This window comes from Hyphopichia burtonii (assembly GCF_001661395.1).
Source record: "Hyphopichia burtonii NRRL Y-1933 unplaced genomic scaffold HYPBUscaffold_9, whole genome shotgun sequence".
NCBI lineage: Eukaryota > Fungi > Ascomycota > Pichiomycetes > Serinales > Debaryomycetaceae > Hyphopichia > Hyphopichia burtonii.
Window position 1 is genome coordinate 248,097 of NW_017963736.1, and position 21,616 is coordinate 269,712.

The 21,616-nt window shown below is 35.8% G+C and overlaps 8 protein-coding genes across 8 annotated transcripts; 5 read left to right on the forward strand and 3 right to left on the reverse strand.

The window, feature by feature from the left end:
- The first annotated feature begins 267 nt into the window (after positions 1–267).
- On the forward strand, positions 268–2,374 carry HYPBUDRAFT_144887 (DNA-directed DNA polymerase alpha subunit). The gene has a single exon (XM_020219894.1). It carries the CDS (start codon positions 341–343, stop codon positions 2,354–2,356), a length of 2,016 nt encoding a protein of 671 aa, XP_020073946.1. The 5' UTR covers positions 268–340; the 3' UTR covers positions 2,357–2,374.
- An 83-nt stretch (positions 2,375–2,457) lies between these two features.
- Positions 2,458–4,634, forward strand: HYPBUDRAFT_154191 (DEAD/DEAH box helicase). The gene has a single exon (XM_020221944.1). It carries the CDS (start codon positions 2,855–2,857, stop codon positions 4,607–4,609), a length of 1,755 nt encoding a protein of 584 aa, XP_020073947.1. The 5' UTR covers positions 2,458–2,854; the 3' UTR covers positions 4,610–4,634.
- Positions 4,635–4,777: 143 nt separating this feature from the next.
- Positions 4,778–6,057, forward strand: GPI8 (GPI-anchor transamidase). The gene has a single exon (XM_020221945.1). The coding sequence runs from the start codon at positions 4,810–4,812 to the stop codon at positions 5,977–5,979; it is 1,170 nt and encodes a 389-aa protein (XP_020073948.1). The 5' UTR covers positions 4,778–4,809; the 3' UTR covers positions 5,980–6,057.
- Positions 6,058–6,161: 104 nt separating this feature from the next.
- HYPBUDRAFT_154193 (uncharacterized protein) lies at positions 6,162–10,864 on the forward strand. The gene has a single exon (XM_020221946.1). It carries the CDS (start codon positions 6,230–6,232, stop codon positions 10,856–10,858), a length of 4,629 nt encoding a protein of 1,542 aa, XP_020073949.1. The 5' UTR covers positions 6,162–6,229; the 3' UTR covers positions 10,859–10,864.
- A 1,718-nt stretch (positions 10,865–12,582) lies between these two features.
- CPH1 (homeodomain family transcription factor) lies at positions 12,583–13,110 on the reverse strand (the record flags this gene model as incomplete). The annotated part of the gene is made up of 1 exon (XM_020219074.1): positions 12,583–13,110. A coding segment is annotated over one exon (528 nt), but the record flags the coding sequence as incomplete, so codon positions are not given.
- A 1,248-nt stretch (positions 13,111–14,358) lies between these two features.
- On the forward strand, positions 14,359–15,382 carry HYPBUDRAFT_233770 (GATA-type transcription factor). Its single transcript, XM_020223164.1, has one exon. It carries the CDS (start codon positions 14,623–14,625, stop codon positions 15,370–15,372), a length of 750 nt encoding a protein of 249 aa, XP_020073951.1. The 5' UTR covers positions 14,359–14,622; the 3' UTR covers positions 15,373–15,382.
- A 63-nt stretch (positions 15,383–15,445) lies between these two features.
- Positions 15,446–17,347, reverse strand: HYPBUDRAFT_144902 (uncharacterized protein; the record flags this gene model as incomplete). The annotated part of the gene is made up of 2 exons (XM_020219895.1): positions 15,446–16,749; positions 16,810–17,347. The coding sequence occupies 2 exons, from the start codon at positions 17,345–17,347 to the stop codon at positions 15,446–15,448; spliced, it is 1,842 nt and encodes a 613-aa protein (XP_020073952.1).
- A 1,031-nt stretch (positions 17,348–18,378) lies between these two features.
- Positions 18,379–21,545, reverse strand: KSP1 (putative serine/threonine protein kinase; the record flags this gene model as incomplete). Its single annotated transcript, XM_020219590.1, has 1 exon — positions 18,379–21,545. The coding sequence occupies one exon, from the start codon at positions 21,543–21,545 to the stop codon at positions 18,429–18,431; it is 3,117 nt and encodes a 1,038-aa protein (XP_020073953.1). The 3' UTR covers positions 18,379–18,428.
- Positions 21,546–21,616: the final 71 nt, after the last annotated feature.

Genomic DNA, 21,616 nt, shown 5'->3' on the forward strand with positions numbered 1-21,616 from the left:
TATTATAATAACTGCTAGTTGTTATTCTACATTGTACCATAATTATGTCTAATACTTTTATCCAAAGTCAAACAATTTGAATAACCTGTAGTCTTGGTGTAGTCCCTTTCCTCCCCATAATTGCTTGTAAATAAGTTGACTTGGCTCTTATGAAATCAAGCTAGCCATATTGGTTGTAGATATATAACTAAATAAACGTGGAATTCTCAACGCGTGTATCGAAAAAACTAAATGAAAGAAAAAAACAAAAAAAAAAAAAAAAACGAACTCTAGTTAAAACGCGTTGGAGTTATCCTTTTACTTACAGCGTTTTGATATTCATTAGCAGAGTGTTTCGAAGATGACCGTTGAAGCCAATGAAAGGAAGGAGCTTAAACAGTATTTCGGAAAAATTGATACCCAAAGCGATGATATACTCAAGAAACTCGTATCTTTGAAACAAATTTTCAATTTAGATTCTCAAGATCTTTTCATCAAATGGGAACAACATGTGAATAGAATTGGGGAAGATTTAGATATCTCCCTTTCAAATCTCGATGGGCTCCAACAGTACCTACAATCCAGCATCGTGGTACCATCGAAACTGACTCCATCAATGAAAAAAGATGGACAGGGTATGATCAGGAAAAGACAAATCATGAAATCATCAACTGGTTTCTCCTCAAGCCCAGTAAATGCTGCCCCTTCCACTCCTAATATTAAAAAACGTAAAGTTGATGGTATTGAGTCGTCTCCAGTTCAATACGAGACCGCCAATAACACATTTGCTTCATCCAGTCCCCGGAAACCAACTGAGGATAATACCCCCTTTTTAAACAAGTTAACAAACCAACAGGATTCCAATACGGTCATAGAAACATTGAACGCTCATATCCAAGAAACTCCCGGGTTTACAGATTTAGAAGGGGAAAGACCATTCAAATTAGGAACTAATTTTGATCCTCAAAAGTTTAAATTCAGAACCATGTCGATGAAACTCTTGGAAAGTGCTGACGTTTTAGATGAGCAAATTGATTTAATGGCTCAAACCTATATGGAAAATCTGAAAAGTGACAAAATTGAATTTGGAAATCCCTGTTTAAGTTCACAATTCGATATAGTTTGCAGTGGTCGAATCGTTCCTGATACTCCTTTATACGATACATCGAGTAACGCTACATTGAATGCGACATCCTTATTTTTGGAAACATCAAGGCTTGGTGGTATTGGTCAAAGAATCCCCTTAGACTTATCACAATTGAAAGAGTATGGTTTATTTCCAGGTCAAATAGTGATATTAAAAGGAAGAAATCCAACCGGGAGAGCTTTCATAGTTCAAGAAGTATTAGAATTGCCAGCTTTAGGTAATCCTTTGACAAGTAAAGACGAATTAGAAGAATTTCATAATCTCCTTGAAACTGATGCAAGCTTGAAAATTTTAGTAGCTTCAGGTCCATATAGTAATCAGAACACCTTGAATTATCAAAAGCTTTCCGATTTAGTTGATAAGATCAACAGTGACATAAAGCCTCACGTAGTTTTACTCTATGGTCCTTTCGTTGATCTTTCAAACAATAGTGTTACTTCCGGTGATATTGAAATTCCAAATGAAAAATATCAGCCAAAAACATTGGATGATGTTTTTAGACTACTTATTACTCCAATATTAAAAAAAATACACCCGAAGATTCAGGTTATTTTAGTTCCATCATTAAGAGATTCATGCATAAAACATATTTCATATCCTCAAGATTCCTTTGATAGAAAAAAGTTTGGCTTACCCAAGAACGTTAAAGTCTTCCCTAACCCTTCAAGTTTTTCTGTCAATGAAGTCTTAATTGGTGGCTCAAATATGGATATCTTTAAAGATTTGAGAGATGTTTATAAACCAGCACCAACTGAAGGTAAAGTTCCTTCAAATAGATTTGATAGAATCATCAACTACATATTTGAACAAAGAAGATACTATCCAAACTTTCCTGGTTCCATTAAGAAGAAATTAGACCCCAAATCAGACATTCAGCTTTTAAACGGGTCGATGGCCGAGCAAGTATCAGAAACAGCAATAGGTGGTTCTAGTTTGGAAGTTCCTTATATGGGTTTGGCAGAGCTCGGAGAAACATTGCCAGATATTTTAATAACCCCTTCGGAAATGAAACATTTTGCTAAAGCTATTAAGGGTGTAGTGGTGGTCAATCCTGGGCAATTCATACGACCTAACAAAGATACCACGAAGGAATCAGGTACTTATGCTATCATCAACATAAAGGCTCCAGAACTAGACGGCAATGAAGAAGACAATGTAAAAGAAGTCCAGGATGGGCTTTATTACCATAACGTTAGTAAAAGAAGTAGGGTAGATATCTATAAATCTTAATATATTATTTTAATCGTTAGACCATTCTAACGCGCTTTTTTTTTTTTTTTAAGTTCCTAACTTTTCTTTGATCTATGAAAAGCTTTTGTTCATAAGACTATAAGCTGAACTAGGAAAAGGCCGTTTTTGAAAGGTGGGAGCGCTTGGGATTCGACTTACCTGTGTCGCCTAGCAAATTTTATTATGATAGTTGTCAATAATACGCGTCGTCTATCCACATCATGTAATGTTTTATCTCGAAGTTTATCGAAACTTGCAGTGAACCTGGGGATAACATTAAGAGATTACCAATTAGATGCAATCGATAAGGTGAAAGGAGCCATATCCCGAGGTGTAAGACGACAGGCAGTGGTGTTGGCAACAGGGGGAGGGAAGACTATAGTATTTTCCCATTTAATACCGGAGATATCAGCAGCAGGTCGAGGAAATAAAACTCTTGTTCTTGCCCATAAGGAAGAACTAATTTTCCAAGCAGCGAAGACTATAAAAGATATCAATATGAATTTGAATGTTGATATTGATATGCGAAAATCCAAGCCGAGTCCAGATTCTGATGTTATAGTCGCTTCTATACCGACGTTGGTAAGAAAAACCCGACTCGAATGGTACAACCCAAAAGATTTCAAGTTGATAATACTAGATGAATGCCACCATGCAACCGCTTCTTCATGGTCCAAAATTCTTAAATACTTTAATGCTGACTCGCCTGAGCTGGAAATTTATGTGCTAGGTTTTACAGCCACATTAGAAAGAAGTGACGGAAGGTCATTAGGAACCATATTCGATGAGATTGTCTTCAATAGGGGACTTCTCACCATGGTGCAAAATGGAGAATTAGCAGATGCAAAATTTTCATGTGTTGATATAGATGTTGATTTAACTAAAGTTGCAACTAAGAAAGACGATTATGAAATTACTAGTTTATCGGAAGCAATAAATACCGACAAGGTTAACTTACTTGTTGCGATGTCCTATATTAAGTTAAAAGAGAAATATGGTTTCAATTCGACATTGATGTTCTGTGTTGATATAGCTCATTGCAAAACTCTATGTGGTGTTTTACAACGTCATGGTATTAATGCACAGTATGTTACAGGAGATACGGCTAAGCATGAAAGAGCATCAATAATCAATGATTTCAAGAATGGGATCATCGAAGTGTTGTGTAATGTCATGGTATTTACCGAAGGAACTGATATCCCAAACATTGACTCGCTTTTCTTAGCTCGTCCTACAAAATCAAGACCTTTATTGGTTCAAATGATAGGGAGAGGATTGAGACTTCATAAAGGGAAGAAATACTGTCATATTGTGGATATCGCAGGTACTAGAGGAACTGGAGTTCAATCTGTCCCCAGGTTATTCTCATTACCAACCGATTATCAAATAAGAGATAAGACATTCCAAGACTTATCCAAAGAGAAAGAAGAATATGATATCGAACAGGAGAAGCTAAAACTTCAAGAGATTATTAAAAAAGAGAAGCTACGGAGATTAGAGGAAGAAGCTACCTTTTTGAAGACAAAGCGATTGGGTCAGTTACGGACCGATTTAAACTTAAAGTTCACGACGTTCGACGGGTTTATATCCCTAGAGTCTGAATCTGTAACTGAATTCAATAATGACCAACTGGTCAACAAGATCCTCAGAGAAAGTTCAATCGACTGGGTTAGATTTGAATACGATTCCTGGGGCTGCCAATGTGGCAACGATAAGTTTCTCCTTCTAAGAAGAAAAACTGTTAATGAAACAGACTACCATTTTGTATTATCTTTAAATGTGTTCCATTCTGCCAGAGAGAGAGAAGTTTTCAAGTATAGTATTCCAAATTACTATCAAGAGTCCGAATTAGAACAAAATTCAAACTTGCGAACAGTTTGTGCTAAAGCAGAATCGTTGATATCCACCATTTTACCCGTTTATAGAAATTTTCAACACAAATCTGCCATCACTAAGAAACAAGCAGACTACTTGTCCAGAAAAATGAATACCAAGCTTGGCCATTATTATACCAAGACCCCTGAGCTTGAAACTAAACTAAAGAGCTCAATTCAAATGTTCGACAAAGACAGAGCATCTAAATTGATCTTTGCATTTAAATTCTCCCTGAAATCTTTATGGATCAGATGGGAATTACAAAGACTACTTGGACCAGATAATAGAACCCAAAGAACAGTGAAAAAGCTAGTGGGCAAAGACGGCTTGACAGGTATATCGTCTTCAGCAGCCCATTCTTTTGCTGCAAATTCATAGCTGTACATAGATTATTAGATTTGCGCATTTTATTTAACAACAACGCAGTAAATTAGAGAAAGAAAAAAAAAAATGTCAAGCTGAGACGAACAGGCTGACAAATATCAACAACTGTTGGAATTGAATAGAAGATACTTTTTAGTACCAGGGTCTTGTTTATCGTGTTCTCGAGAAGGATATAAAGCAGTAGAGGGCACAAGATGAAATTCACAAGCTGTTTCCTTTTGATAACGATTTTATTTTGCGGATTTATTCTGGCTGATCCACAATACATAACTACTGAAGATGCAGAGCAAGTGATCAACTCCACTAGTTCGCGTCATACCAATAATTGGGCAGTATTAGTATCGACTTCGAGGTTCTGGTTCAATTATAGACACATGGCCAATGTGCTAAGTCTTTACAGAACTGTTAAGAGACTCGGTATACCGGACTCTCAAATTATATTAATGTTGTCGGACGATATTGCATGCAATCCTAGAAATGCATTTCCGGGAACTGTTTTCAATAATATGGATCAAGCTATCGACTTATACGGTGACCTGATTGAAGTGGATTACAGAGGCTATGAAGTTACCGTGGAAAATTTCATTCGTTTATTGACTGATAGATGGGACGCTAATCATCCAAGAAGTAAACGTTTACTTACTGATGAAAACTCGAATATCTTCATCTACTTAACAGGCCATGGGGGTAATGAGTTCTTGAAATTTCAAGATGCAGAAGAAATAGGGTCTTACGATATTGCTGATGCGTTTGAACAAATGTACGAGAAGAAGAGATATAATGAAATTTTCTTTATGATCGATACTTGTCAGGCAAACTCTATGTACGAGAGATTCTACTCGCCCAATATATTGGCCGTTGGATCATCTGCAGTTGATGAGTCCTCTTACTCACACCATTCGGACTTGGACATTGGTGTTGCAGTCATCGATAGATTCACCTACTACACCCTTGACTTTCTTGAAAAAATCAAAAAGAATTCCCAAGAAACAATGGACAAGTTGTTTGATGTATACACTTATGAAAACGTTCATTCCACTCCCGGTATCAGAACTGATTTGTTCAAAAGGGACATTCACGATGTTAGGCTCACTGACTTTTTCGGTAATGTCCAAGATGTTGTCGTTGACGAAGTCGAAGATGATCTTTTATATATAGCGAACCACAATGAAAATGGTGACCGTGTTAGCGAGCCAATGAACGATTCCAACAAAGCTGACTTCAAACCTTCACAAATCTCTTTGAACACTGATACTGATGAATCTACTATGCTTCGTATTACTTCCCAAAACAAAACAGCAAGTGTCCTCATAACGCTTGCCATCCTTGGTGCCATTTGGGTCTCTCTGAAGCAAGGTTACTAATCACCATATTGATATTTAGCTACTATAACATTAGCTACTACAAGACTAAATATATGTATAATTAGAATAGAATCGTGCAAATCAAAAAAAAAAAAAAAAAAAACGTACTTTTTTTTGTAAAATACGCGCTACTCAAACCTTGTTTATGTTTAATGAAGAACAGAGGGTTTCTTTGGATAATACTTAGTTTTACCATATCTATACCTTTGACATACCTTTGACATACCCCTTAACTGAATAGCTGTTGACGATGCTGAGTCAGGTAGTTCCTTCAGAGGAGTTGTTCAATGTGGTGACGTCCTCGAACACTACTAGCGAAGAAAAGCTACAATTAATAATGAATCTCAAGTCTCATGTGAAGAGAGACTTTGTCGATATAACCCAGGTTCCCAAGTACTTAGAATCATTGTCGGTGGCAATTGATATTGCTGATCCCACGATTCTGTCCAATAGCTTCAGTGTTTTATCTCATTTGGTCAAACGAGTTAGCATTCAAGATAGAAGTGGTGATGTGCTTAGAAATCTGAGCTATTTGGTATTACCAATTATCATAAATAGATTAGGTGATCTCAAGTCCAATATAAAGGCGGCGGCGAAGAAAGCGCTCGAAGCTTACTGGCTTACCGCATCGAAAGAAGTCGAAAGAGCTATTATGGATATTGGACTTACGCATAACAGCCCTAAGGTGGTTATCGAATCTATAAATTGGCTCACCTATATTATAGTTGATGTCAATCGCCATTTCAAACTCGATCCGTTTGTTGCTTCACTTGTTAATGTGTTAAATCTGTTCCCGGTTGATAATAATGTTTATCTAGCCGTGAAAGAGCTATTCAAGAGCTATTACGATATGAAACATAATAGATTATATAAGTTTGATCTACAAAGAGAATTTGATCTTCAACATATCCCAGCGAATATCAAGCAATCCATTTTGAGTGAAATTGACTTAACTGCAGCAGAACTCCACGTCCAAAAAAGAAAGCTGTCGTTGTCAATGGGTATTTCAGCTTCAAAAACTACATCTCCTCCTGCATTATCCAGTGTTCCTGCTTTCTCCCCTCCGGAAATCCATACTGCTGATCCCCAGATGAGCAACGTGAAGCCGAGATTGTCTTCCGGTTCCTTGCGCCAGACTTCAAGACCAACATCCCTGACAAATTTAAATGGGTTGAATCGCTCCAACACCATATCCCATACTAATTCACACAATGGGGTTTCTAGGCCCAGCAGGTTGACCCAAAGCGTCTCATCCTCCAATATGCAAGCAGAAACATCAAGTGTTGGTGATGTAGATGCAGAATTGACCAAGCTTGTTCAAAAAATTCCCAATTACGCTTTAGATACATCCATCAAAGGTGTTGATTGTTTTGATGGTGAAGATTTGTATGCTAGAATCACGGAAATAATGCATCACTTTGAGAACAGGGAAACTGAGTTTAACTGGGCAGCAAGAGAACGTAGTATCATATTTTTGAGATCATTACTAAGAGGGAATTCTGCCGATAATTTTCCTGAAGATTTGATTACTGGTTTCAGGGACGTGTCAGACGCTATTTGTAAAGCAATTACCTCTCTTCGTACTACTTTATCATCACATGGGTGTCAGCTAGCAAAAGAGCTTGCGCTTTTCTTGAAGTCCTCTGCAGATTCTGTTCTTGACTTATTAATGCCTACTTTAATAAAGCTTTGCTCTGCCACCAAAAACATTGCATCAACAAATGCAAATATGGCATTGTGTATCATCTTTTTGAATTCATCTTTCTCGTACAATAGGATGAATAAAATTTTGGTTGCATCCAATGAAAAAAATATTTCTCCAAGGTCTTTTAGTGGTCTTTGGTTGCAAATATATGTAACCCGTTACCACAACAGTCATGCTTTTCTTACACCAAACTTGTCTACTGGAAATAATGGAATTGATATCTCAAAGAAAATTTTAGGAAAGCTATTAAATGATCATAATCCAACGGTTAGACAATCTGCTAAGGATACATACTGGTGTTTTTGGACTAAATTCAAAACTGAAGCTGAAAGTTTCTTATCTGGATTTGACCTCAATATCATCAAGGGTGTGGAACGTTCCAAACCGAAAGGATTGTCATCCAACACTGCCGCAGCTCATGGAATTCCTCCTAAAAAGACAAGACCCTCAATAAAAGACAGCATTATTGCTAAAAACCGAGAAATGAAATCTAAACAAAGAGAAGCTGAATCAGGTCCTCTTTCTAGACCTTCATCCAGACCTACTACTAGACCCGCTTCGAGAATCACATCAAGGTTGTCGGTAGAAAACCTTGACAAAGATTTAAACCACCGTTCAAGCAGAATCTTTTCAGATTCATCTAAAAAGGCCCCCAATAAAATAATTGGTGCGCCCAAGAGAACTAGCTCCGTTTCTTCTTTAAATTCCCCAGTTGATAGTATAAGGTTCGAAACTCGTAAGAGATCTGACAGTGCTACATCGCTTAGATCTATGCAAGGACAAGATGGTCATACCCGTGTAGATTTGAACCAAGATTTGAGTTTAGAAGTACAACCATTTGACAAGAAGAATGACTTCATCTTGAAACTTTTATCATCGAATAAGGCAGGAAACAATCATGAAGGTGTTAATATGTTAAAATATGCTATCATGTGCAACGAGGAGTTGTCTGACGAGACTTCTACTCTTTTACGGAAAGTTTCCATTGAACATCCAGAAACACTTAAGGATCTTTTATTGGGAGAAAGTTTATTTAAAAAATCATCCAAATATTTTGAGCCTGAAGATTTGATTCGTTTATGCTCTTTATTGCTTGACGCCAGTGACGATACAGTTCAATTACTTATATCAGTGTTAGAAGTTGATGATATTTACAAATCTTCCGCAACTATTCTCTCCTATATCGCTAACATTTCCAATATAATTGACGACGGTCAACTCACTATGCAAATAATTAAACATAAAGCAACCATGACCAATATGCTTTTGGAGCTATTGCATAAGTGTTTGGATAGAATTCCGATAAATGATGGTCAATTCATAAAATTAGTTACCGTCTTGTTTGAGTTGATCAATTTGCTTCAATTGGGTGACTCGTTTGCCTCTTTATCAGTACTTTTCAAACAACTTTTTTCCATCAATTCAACTCTCTTCTCAACAGAACTTCAAATGGTCAATGATATCACTAAAGATGAAGTTGAACGAATTATAGGGGTTAACAGAAGCTATGAGCAATCCGAGCATACTAACTATGGAGGCTTACTTGACTTGACAAAAGTTAATTTCAACAAAATTTCTGATACTTCACCTTTGAAGCATAATTCTGATTTCACAATGTTAGTTCCTTCTAGAAGAGCGGGCCCCGATAGTACTATTGTTTTTAATAATGGACTTGCTCAAAAACAGAGTGCAAAAACTTTGAATGCTATGGATATTGATGAAGTAAGGTCTATCAATTTAGATGCAGAGCCACATTTTGACAAAGAAGTTGAAGATAATATTGATTTCGATGATGATGACGATGATAATGAAATTCCTGTGAATCATACTATACAAAGTGATAATGAAGATGACAATTCAGCAGAAAATAAATCTGTTGATAAGAATGACGAGTTCTTTTTCAATAAAGATCAAGCTCCAAGTAAAGATGCGACACCTATCAAGAACTCTGCATCTTCTGAACTGCAGAATTCTACCAATGAATTAACTGGGACTCCCAGACTGATACCCAATAACATATTCAATAACAGTGATGGTAAAAACCGTGGTGAACTTTTCTCTAAATTTAACCAAAATGAATCAAATGAATTAGTGGAAGATTTTGCTCAAGTAAAAATAACTGAATTGAAGAAGAATCAAATTAACTCAAAAGATTCAGCACAATCCTTGATTGATAAGGTAGACTCGCAAAGAAGTGAATTGAACAGTAAAGACTCTATCCAGACGTTTATTGATAAGGTGGATCCGTTTAGCAAAATGTCTAATAAGAACAAACCCATTACAATCTTTCACGATGATACTGTTTCAGGATCACCTCAAAAAGTCAAGGATTATAACTTCTCTGAATTAAACTGGTTTAACTTCCAAATGGCAAAATTGAATGCGGAAAAGTCTGAAAGTAAACCAAGCAGCGAATCTGATAAATCTATAACCCATTTTCAGCACCTTTGTGAAAGTTTAAGAAGGCCAGAAACCTCCCGTGAAGATCTAATCGAGCTACTCGCTTATTTACAGGAACATCAGTCGTCTGAATTTGCTCATTACTTCGAGAATGATGGTCAAAGGCTTCTTGAAGATTCATTGTGGAGATTCTTTGATTCCAGAATGCATGATGTTCATAAGTCAATGATTCTTGGTGGCTTGATGATTTTGAAGCAACTTTTAATCAACAGGTCATCGATGAGCCTCGATAGTATTTGGCAAGTTTTAACTAAGTTGAGTCATCAATTAGAGGATAACCTTAACGAGTTGGCGCTTGCTATTAGTGAAACATTTGATGAAATATTATGTGGTATGTATTCTACGTCTAGTCTTTTGACGTGTACCATTAACACTCTTCGGGGTTATCAAGACGAGAATTTGAAATACTCTTTATTATTCGTTGTTGACTGCTTAGCCAAGTTGTTGGCCATGAATAGCTTTAATTTATTGGTTGACAATGCAATTATAGTACAAATTAATGACGTGCTTCGTCCTTTTGTTGAACATAAGGATGTGGATGTCAGAAGACTCGTAATTCTGAGTTATGGAAGACTTTTAAAAGCAAGTAGAGTTAGCCAAATTAGTCATGGCAACAGATTAGAGAATTCAGAAGAGAAAAATCCAATGGATGCAATTTTACAAAAATTTTCAGTTCCTCAACAAAAACTTGTTGAGTATTATAGTCAAGAATAAGAGGATTGTGTATTATATATTCTATATAATGATGGTATAATATAATTAACATACATGTAGAAGGTAAGTATTGCGATAATCATTAAATTTGAAGCTATAAATGGGTGAAAATAATACTAATATAAATACATGAATTAAAATATAATTGATAATAAGACAGAGCCGTGGGTGATATAAATGACGATTGATAAAAACAAAACAAAACAAAACAGAAAAAAAAGCAGATCATTGCAAAGAGAAAAAAGCCAGTTTCCTCAGCTTTTCAATAAGATAACAAAACCGAAAAAGTAAGAAAGAGGCAGAATGAATATCGAATAGAAAATGAACTAAAGTCAAAAGTTTCCATAAACAAATAGGTTTTAGCTAAGTAGGTAAACAAATTATTTTACTTGTCTATTATAATTTGAATCGGGATTACCAATGGAGGACTCTGGAGTTGGCATTTCATTAGCATCTTTGTTGTTAATGTCTTTAAAATTAACAACTTTAGTAGTACTTTTATTAGAAACAACCTCATCTAAATCAATTTTTTCAGGCAAACCACGAACATGATTTTGTTGAGTTTTTAAACGAGATTGTTGTTGTAATTGGCGTTTCTTTTTCATCATATTAGCGCTAATTTGCTGTTGTCTAGTAGATGGAGGAGCAAAATCGTTAGGTTTCAAATAAGTTGGAGGGTTATTCGGTATGGGCATAAAATTTGGATCCATATAATGATAACCAGATGAAGGGATTATATCTGGTTGTGGTTGAGCATCGTTGTAGTAAATGTATGGTTGTGGGACAGGGAATTGATCAGGATAAAAAGATTGCTGAGAAGGACCAGCAGAAGGAGGAGCAGGAGTTGTAGCAACTGCTGGTTGAGGCCAGTACTCTTGATCTGGATGCGAATAACCATAGGGTATTGGTTCCATTGGTTGAAATAAGTGCTGTGGTGGAGGTTGTTGATGATTTTGGATCATTAAAGGGGGATCATTATAAAAACGGGGCTGGAATTTGGCGGAAGGAGGTTGATGGTAAGGATCATGGATTGGGAAAAAATCTTGAGTTGAAGAATGAATAATATGAGCTTGAGGAGGAGGAGGAGGAGGAGCAGGTATAATTTGAGTAGTTGGTAAATGTTGTTGATTTTGAGAATCTAAATGCAGAGAGGTTTGATGAGTATTAGGAGGAGGTAAAGGAGTTTTCAAAGGTTGGGTTTGTTCGATTAAATATTCATCATTAAAGACCAATTGACTAGCAACTGGAGTTGGGAAAGTAGGGTTAGTAAAAATTGAAGGATCCACCAAATTATCATAGTTTTCATCAAACCCGTTGATGTAACCAACTTGAAAATTTGAATCTAAGGTTATAAAGTTATTTTTATCGTTTGAATCTTCCTGATCAAAATAATCTAGAGGGAAATCGTCTTCATAATCGGAGCCATTTTTATATTGCGCGGGAGTTTCGTGGTCCAAGAAATCAAATGCATCATTATTATCATTGGAATTAGCATTAGTATTAGTGTTAGCGGCAGCGGCAGCGGCAGAAGTAGTGGTTGAAGTATATTCCGGGGATCTTTGGTCAGAATCAGGTTCTGATAAAGTGGAAGAATTAGTTTGATCATCTGATTGGTTTAATTTTTTTTGTAAATCCATATGATGAGCCAATTGATCATAAAGAGACTTATTTTCGTCATAATTAAAGGAAAGAGCTGGTTCTCTATGAGAAATAGTTGTTGGGTTTTGACCAGCTTTTTCCTTTTTAAAATCTCTTTCTAAAGCATCAGCCATTAATTTATCATGAGGAACATTAAACCAAAAGAAAACCTTCTGTTTCTTTTGGGTCCGTAAACAAGCGTTTTTAAATAAAAAATTCAAAAACTCTGATCTTGGAGATTCTAAAATAGCATCTTGATGGCATTTTAAATTTCTTAAATCTGAAAAGATACCTTCTTCAAATTTCTTACGATCAATGATTTTTCTACCAAAGTGTTCAAATTTATAAACGATACAACGAACAATATCGGTACCGGTGATAAAATATAAATTATTCCAATAAACACAACTAACAAAACCTTCATCGTGATTTAAGTAATACCTTCTAATCACTTGATTTTCTTGCCAATTTGCCGGAGCAGTAGCTAAAAAAAATTTTAAATCTTCAATTAGCCGTAACGATTCTTTAACCTGTTCATTTGAGTCATGATCTAGCTTCTTTGTATCTGACTTCAGTTCATGTTTTACCACTAATTGGGTGGTAGTAGCTGTCATTATGGCGAATGCAATTCATAAAATGGCTTTTTTTTTCTTTGGCTTCGTTCTTTTCAAATTCAAACTCCAATAAGTTAACTTATTCAATTGAACTAATTGGAATTGACAATATATTGTGATCCAATGTACAACACAAAACAAATGGCTATTGAACAAAGGCTCACTGCTTTTTTTGTTTTTTTTTGTCGTTTTCTCTTTTTTTGTTTAACGGGAGACGACTAAGTAGGAGCAGCCTAACTCAAAAGTAGTTGAGTTGGTGATGTTTGAGCTGTGGCGGCTAAGTATATCCAATCCCACCTAGAGGTATGCTATACTAAGTGAGTTAATAGCTATGGCAAGGGAGTTCGTTAAAGTAACAAAAGATGCTTGTTACAAATTCAACAGTGAAACCAACCTGCTACTAATAATCTGAAACGAGAGAACTAAAGTAGAAGAACTACACTACTCGGGCTAAACATGAAAGCAGGGGGATGTAATCTAGTTATAAATGTTTTTGTAAAGAAATAACAACTGGAAACTAATCTTTACCGAAAATATGTTTCAGGTTTGGCGAGCTTTGAAACCAAAAGGGCAAACTTGAAACACGGCACTTTTCAATTTATTGTTTCGGATTGTTTGTGCTTTTGTTGGTGGTGTTTTAGAATATTTTTTATTTTTTGTTTTCAGTGCGGCCGCGGGTTTGTTAGTTGTTTCAGATTTTGGGCCCGCTGGGGGTCCCACCTCCGTACACCCTGCCACCCAGCTGCTCGCTTGGCTTGCCGGTGGGCTGCCGGAGGGCTACGCGGAGGGCTACGCGGAGTTGTGTGCAGAATGTCAGGGGCAAGGGGAGCATCTACCGTAGGTTCGTATATCTTGCTATGCTATAAATGGATATTCAGCTACAATGCTGGTGATTCATCAGGAGGACAGTGGGCTAGCCGGAAAATTACAAGGTATTCACTAGCAGTCGTGCTGGAAAATCACCCCATCTTGGTATTCAAATGATTGGTGCAATTGTATTACTAACAATACCTTATTAATAAAATAAGCTTTTTCTTTCTTTTTCATTCTGGGTTCTTCTTTGTGGGTTTACCCTTTGCTGTTGAGTCTTGTTTCCTTTTTTTCCCTTCATTCCCTTGTTGCTTTGTTTTGGCCAGTTTTTGTTTAGTGGAACGCTTTGTTGGTGAGCCTTTGTTTATTATTATAAGCTCTCGTCAATCCGAGGCAATGTCCAATCAACTGCCCTAATTAGTGATTTGTTTTGCTGGCACAATGCATCATCTTTTTATTTACTTTACTGTTCATTAAGGTACCAATTGGTTGTTTACCTTTCCGGCAACCCTGGTTCCTCGATGGGCTTGCCCTTTTCTTTGTCCGCTTTAGACCAAGCAGTGCGGAAATTTGCCAGTGCAGATTTGATGCTTTTATTTTTTCGGGGAGTTGGGCCTGGTGTCTGGGTGGTTTGTTTGGGCACCAACACAAATGTCAAGGCTGCAAAAAACTACTAGTTTGTAGTCGTGCTGCCGTGCTGCAATGGCTATGGTCACTTACAACCCTGGCCGGCGGCTACCCTCAATAACAGTGCCTGGCTCGAAATCTTCGTTGTTTGCTAGGTTTCCGGGACCTGAACTACCATCGTTCTCGCAAATTGTTGCTTCTCTAGGGCACCCGCCTTCGGTTTCCACTCAAGTTCCACCTGCAAATCTGAGTCAGGCAGATGACAGGACCGTATCAGCTTTATTGGGCTTGAAATCGTTTTTGCTGGATAGTAAGGCGGCATTCCCGGTATTGGACTTGCTTGATCAGGGCTTGAGTGGTTTAGACGGGGTTAATGCGAGTGAATTTGTTAGCTCCTCCAGATTTGAAAAATGGATCTTGAGTATTCCGGACTCTCGTTTCAACAGTTTGATTGTTGAACTATCTGCTTTTATAGACCAATTGACTTTATTGCAAAATGTGAAGGCGAATTTATTGGTGAAAAATGGCCCGCCATGCCAGCATAAACAAAATAAAATTGTTAAAAAAAGAGGCAGGAAATCGATACCCCCAGGGGGCATTTGTCATCATTGTCACCTGGAGATTACTCCTGAATGGCGAAATGGTCCTGAAGGTAAGAGAACCTTATGCAATGCCTGTGGCTTGTTTTACTCAAAATTAATCAGAAGATTTGGTCTTGATAGTGCTAATAAAGTTTTGGCTCATAGGAAAATCAATAGCGATACTAAAAATCGTATACTACCAAAAAGTAAATCGCTCGAAGATATTTTGAAAAATATGCAATAAAACTATATACATATATATATATACATATATATATATTAATAATACAATGTAGAAAGAAAGAAGAAGTTCGGTATCAATTGGATGATACACCATTATACCAGTTTGTATGATCAACGGTACGATGGACAATATCATTAAAATATTCCCACACATCTTTACGCATAATCGGTAAGTCTTTTAATTGATTTGGGTCATAGTCTTTTGCTTTATCGATATTTGAATTAAGTTCGCGATGGCGAGTAGTAAGTTTTTCAGTTATTTGATATTCATCTTTCAAACTTTCTTTATTACAAGCACCTTTTAAACTTAATTGTGAATAATCATCTTTGTTAATGAAACGGAAATTCTTAGGAGACGTATTACAGACGTCATTTGGAACCCATAGTCTAAGGTCTCTTTGATAATTATAATCGCCAATATAAGTAGCATTTATAAACTTGTCTTTATAAATGTTACTAAGATATCTAGTGACGTTATGAGGAATATAAACTGAAGTCCCTTCAAAATAAGTATGTCTTATTGGAATGGTATCTCTTAAATTTTGCCATTCCCAGTCTTTTGTATGAGTAGCTACGGCCTCATATTTTTCATCGCTGTTGGCTAAATGCTTCCAAAATTTTTTGGGTGGTTGAACATCAGAATGGAACATTAAAGATTTTATTTCAATTGAATAACCAGAATTGATATCAACCAATCTTGCTTCGATGGAATCCGATTTAATTGCCTGTTTGCCATAAGTAGGAGAAACTTCTAAATAATATTTCCCATTACCGAATCTTGGATTTTCAATTAAAAGAGTTTTATTAAAATCTCGACCTAAACGGTCTAGTTGACGGATTGGCATATGAATGTCAATATTCAGACTCCAAGGTAGATCAATACCATTGTAAGACCAACCTAATAAACTAGAATCACCAAGCCAACTTTTCAACCCATTTGCTTGAGCAAATTGAAACCAAGTCTGAATCATATGTTGAGCAATACTTTGACGCTCACCATCGGTTAAAGAACGTTGATAAAATGGATAAGCATAAGCATGAATTTTAGAAGTTAATGAGTCCTTAAATTTCCAAGGATTTTTAAAGTATTCATTAGAACCACTAAAATCAATTAAGTGATTTGCCCATTCTAACATATCAAGATACTTCTTCTCCAGTACCCAAATGTATCTTCTATTCCATTTTTCTTTTAAACGAACGATTTCATCTTTAATATTAAAAATAAAATCTGAATATTCAATATCAATTTCTTTTTCAAATTTCTTAAAATTCTTATAACCAAACATCATATGATAATCATCACTATCTTGAAATTCTTTTGAATCTTTATCTTCTTGACTTAAATTTTTAGTGTTTTTTTTGGATTGTTTTGATTCAACTAATTTCATTTCTTCTAATAATAATTCTTTAGTAACTCCCTGAGGTAAATGATTAGTACCAAACCTTTTTTCACCAACAACTGGTAATTCAACAAATGATTTATCGGTGGCTATCACAATTCTTTTCGGGACTTCTTGATTACAATATAAATCGACTTTACTTCTAGTGATTTTACTTCTCATTGATTCAAAGGGGAACCCACTGAAAGCACCATATCTTTGAATATTATTAGGACATCCTCCACTCGGATGCTGCTTTCTAACTTGATTAAGTTTTGTATTCCCAGCACTTAAATCAACCCAATCATCCCAATGAAACCAAATTCCAAAATCACCTCCAATGTTACTAGTCAATGGATGGTTGGTATGTTTTTTCTTATTGAAAGCAGTCAAATACTGAAATACAACATAAGTCATTTGCTTAGGGTTATACCTATTTGCACTTGCTTTGAATTGAATTATAGCTTCATTTTCAATTTTCACTTGGTTAGTATCGTGTGACAAATATCCATTTAGGATTATTAAAGTGCAAATTGCCAAAGAGATTAAAACTGTTATATGTTTAAATCTCTTATTATAAAACTTTGGAAATAACATTTCAATTCCTATGAACTCCAATAAAGGATTCAGATTACAACCTAAACCTTCTTTTGTTTACCGTTGATAAGTTGTAAAAGGTTTACTTCAATAAGTTTTTTTTTAATAGAAAAAAAAGGGTAAGTTATCAAATTATAATCATACAGTTAAGATTAATTCAAATTTAGAAACTAATCAAGATTCGGCAAAGAAAAGTACTCGAGAATTGAAAACGGGTGCTGGGACAAAATGCATAAAACCAAGGAAAGAATACTACAATAACATTGGACAAGCACCGAAACCATCAATATAACCTAATCACGGCATCTTCCAAATGATCTACTTCATAAATACTTCCCCCTTTTCTTTTCTCCATTTACAAGGCAGTGTTCTTCATTCATAAATCAGCTTGGGTTAATCGGTTTGCTCCTGAGCCCTCGACCAAATCGCGTTTGGTGAATCGAGTGCCATCTTTGTTCAACCATCGCTAAATTACCCATTGGGAAATATTATATACGTTACAAGGATTAAAGTTGAGCTGGGCTCTTCAAAACTTAGCATCATGCAATCTTTTAAATTGCCAGAGTTGCCGGTCTGGACTCTCGAGCTGTAGCTCATGCTACATCGGCATTTGTTGTGCGCTGTTCGCATTCTTGATTTAGACCGTTTTGACCATTTAAACCAGTTAGGAAATTATCAAAACGCACCAAAGAGTATTATGCGAACCTCATCTCGTGTATTTTTATTTCTTTTTTTAACCTCTCTTCCGTTTATCTTCCGTTTATCTTGCAATTACTCAGAAATGCCTAGGTGGGTGTCAAGGGTGATGCGTGTGTCAAGGGAGTGCTGAGCCCGTAGGGGTTGCTGCATCCGGTTCGTATTTTGTACTTTAGCTGTTGCCTAATATAATTTGTCTTTACGTGTCTGTTATGTACTATGCTAGAACTATGCTAGAGACTATTGACAAAATTACTACATATTGTATATGTAGTATAATATATAAGGAAAAGGGGGAAAGGTCTTTAAAAAAAAAAAAAAAAAAAAAAAAAGGTATAAAGAGAAAAAAAAAAAAAAGGGAAAAACTGGAAAAAAGCCTTGCTCTCTATTCATCATAATCAATCCAGTCTTTCTTTACGGGGAACCAGTCAGTCTTGTAAGAAGGCACCAGTGACGAAGTGATACCATCACTTGACATACCTTCATTCAAATCATTTAAAAATTGACGATGGTTAAAATGGGATTGATAACCATGATCTTGTTCATGACGATCATTGTTATCAAGATCATTATACTGGTAAACATCTTTGTAGGAATGCTTATTGTCATTATTGTCGGCAGTGTTGTAATCATTCAAGGTACTATCACTATGATCGGGACCTCCACTCAATGTAAATCCATGAGTCTTATCGTAATCATAGCCAGATCTGCGTTTTTCCCCAGTAGGCTTACCCTTGATATTGATTGCGGCAGCTGAATTGCCGGTGACAGCTGAGTGAGATCCTCTTCTGAATGGTGGAATGTACTTACCACTTGGTGAGCTGGATATTCCCATTCCAGACAATGCAGAATGAACGTCACTAAATCTATTGATAGAATGTCTTCTGCCATTGGCATTACGGTGAGTATTCCCATTAGCTATTGCATTTTCTCCGGGCATCTTCTGTAAATCGTAACTTAAACTTGTTAATGAATAAGTTGGAACTTTAAAAGATGGTGGTCTTTTATCAGTTGGGAACGAATTCACAGAGGTAGAATTGGTATTAACCAGTGATAATGATTTATTAGTTTCGTTACTATTATTATGGTTGAATGCTAAATCAAAATCTTCTTCCAAATGAAACACGTCATATCCATCAAGTGTTGATGGCTTATTATTACCCGAATCTAAAGTAAGATTATCAATTTCTTCAGTAACTGGTTCAATTACTGGTGATCTTGCATAATTAGGTGATCTCAAATATGGTGGGATATATTTCCCATTAGCACTGGCAACGGATGTTCCTGGAGAGCCATGATTCGATGTATTGTTAGGATGATTCAAAGTATGAAAGTTATTTAATAATGGATTATGGTTATTCGTACTTGTAGCATTTCCATTCAAACTTTGAACCACATGTTTTCTTGATTTACTACTCGAAAACAGTGATGATTGTTTCTTCTTTTGTCCACTAATACCTTCGTTGTTCAAACGGAAATTTCCAGATGATTTAGGACGTGATTTATTGTTATGTTGAGATTTGGATCTGGAAGTATTTGATTGGTGATTCTTATTATGATGATTATTTGAATGACCATTATTATTTCTATATTTCCATGATTGGCGCTTACGGCCATTTTTCTTCCAATCACTGCGATGTTGACGGGTATTGGACTTATTATTATTATTATTATTATTATTATAGCTCAGGTAATTACCACGATAACTTGAGCTTCGATTGTACTTGTCCATATAATGACTGAACATCGACTTTGGAGTGAAAAAATCTTCTCTCGCAAATTTATCACGATTATTATGGTTACTGGAACCATTGATCTTACGAGAATGGCTATAAGATGGAACATTAAATGGTTTACGAGTGTTCCTAATAAACTTAAGACCCCCATTATTCATTGGAATTGGCTTCAAGTCTTCATTTGAAGAAAGTAAAGCATCTGCACGAGGATTATGAGGCATTCTTTGATTTGAAATATCATCATCATGAATATCCAACAAAAGATCTGCTCTTGGATTTGTAGTAAGATGACTAACCGATTTGGGTCTTGGTTTTTTCGCTTTAATATCTTGCAATTCAGAAATGCTATCTTGAATCTCTGATTCGGTGGTATCAGTGGTAGTTATGATTGGTGTTGGTTCAGGAGATTGATGGTGATGATGGTGATGATGGTGATGATGGTGATGATGTTTAGGAGGAATGTATTTTGGCGTAACTGCAATTGACTCTTGTAATGGTTTATCTTCGATTTTAGGAATATCCACTTCGGGTGAAGGGGAGCTAACATCCCGATCACCAGAATCATCATCTTTCTTATTGATGGAAGAATCTGAGCCGGTATTGAAATGAAACTCATCATCATGATTCAATTCCAAGTCAAATTCGTCATTGTAGTTTTCATTATAATGATCATTATAATCATTGTAATGATTTTCAAGTTCATCTGAATCATTTTCGATTGCTTCATCATCAAAATCATAATCATAATCACTTGCCCAATCTTCCTCATCAAAAGTGAAATATTTTAAACTATTAAGTTCGAACTTAAGATTATACAAATCACGATTATTTGGATCAATATTTAAACAATAACGTAAAACTGAAAACATCTCACCAGTCATAGTAGAAAAAATATCAAATAAAGCCTCTCTATTAGCAGCAAATTGTAAAAATCTCTTATCAGAATCGTTAGCTACTTGGAAAGGATTTTTATGGAAAACCAAGGTTAATAAGATAATACCTACGGACCATAAATCAATTTTTGAAGCGTCATAGAATTCAGATTTGACATCAAATAATTCAGGAGCCATATATCTTTCCGAACCGATATCAAATTCACTTTTATTGGTGATTGTACGAGACGTAGTAGCCAACCCCCAATCACAAAGTTTAATTGACCAATCTTCAGAAATCAAGATATTTTCCGGTTTCAAATCACGATGATAAACCCCATGAGAATGACAGTATTCTAAAGCATTCAAGATTTGAAAGAAAACCTCTTTTATATCTTTCGATAAAGAGGGACCGATACCGTTTTGAATGGCTTCGTATAAATCCCCGCGAGCACAATATTCTAAAACCAAACATGAATCAAAATGATCATAAAGAGAACTAATATTTGGATGATGGCCCAAAATCTGATGGATTTTAATTTCTTTTGAGGCTTCTTCATAAAGGGCTCTCAAGATTGAAGATTTACTTTGGATTTGTTGTTTTTTCTCCTCCTTTTGATCATTTACAGATATGATATTTGATCTGAGTTTTGCTGGAGAAGAGGTGGCTCTTTTTGAATCTAAAGTTTTAGCTCTTGTTGTTTGAGGATTTTGAGCTTCATTTTTTTTATAATCAACTGGATAGATAAATTTAACTGCAACTAATTTATTATCAGATAAAGTATCTTTAGCAACTGAAACAAGACCATACGAGCCTTCACTTATATCTGCCACTTTAAGGTATCGATCATTAAGTAAAGAGCCGCTGTCATATTTTTCGTATTCATCCATCATTTTCCTTGGGAAAAAAATAAACTTAAATGTAAAAGGACTTGAAGTTTTAGATGAAAATAAAATGAGCCAAT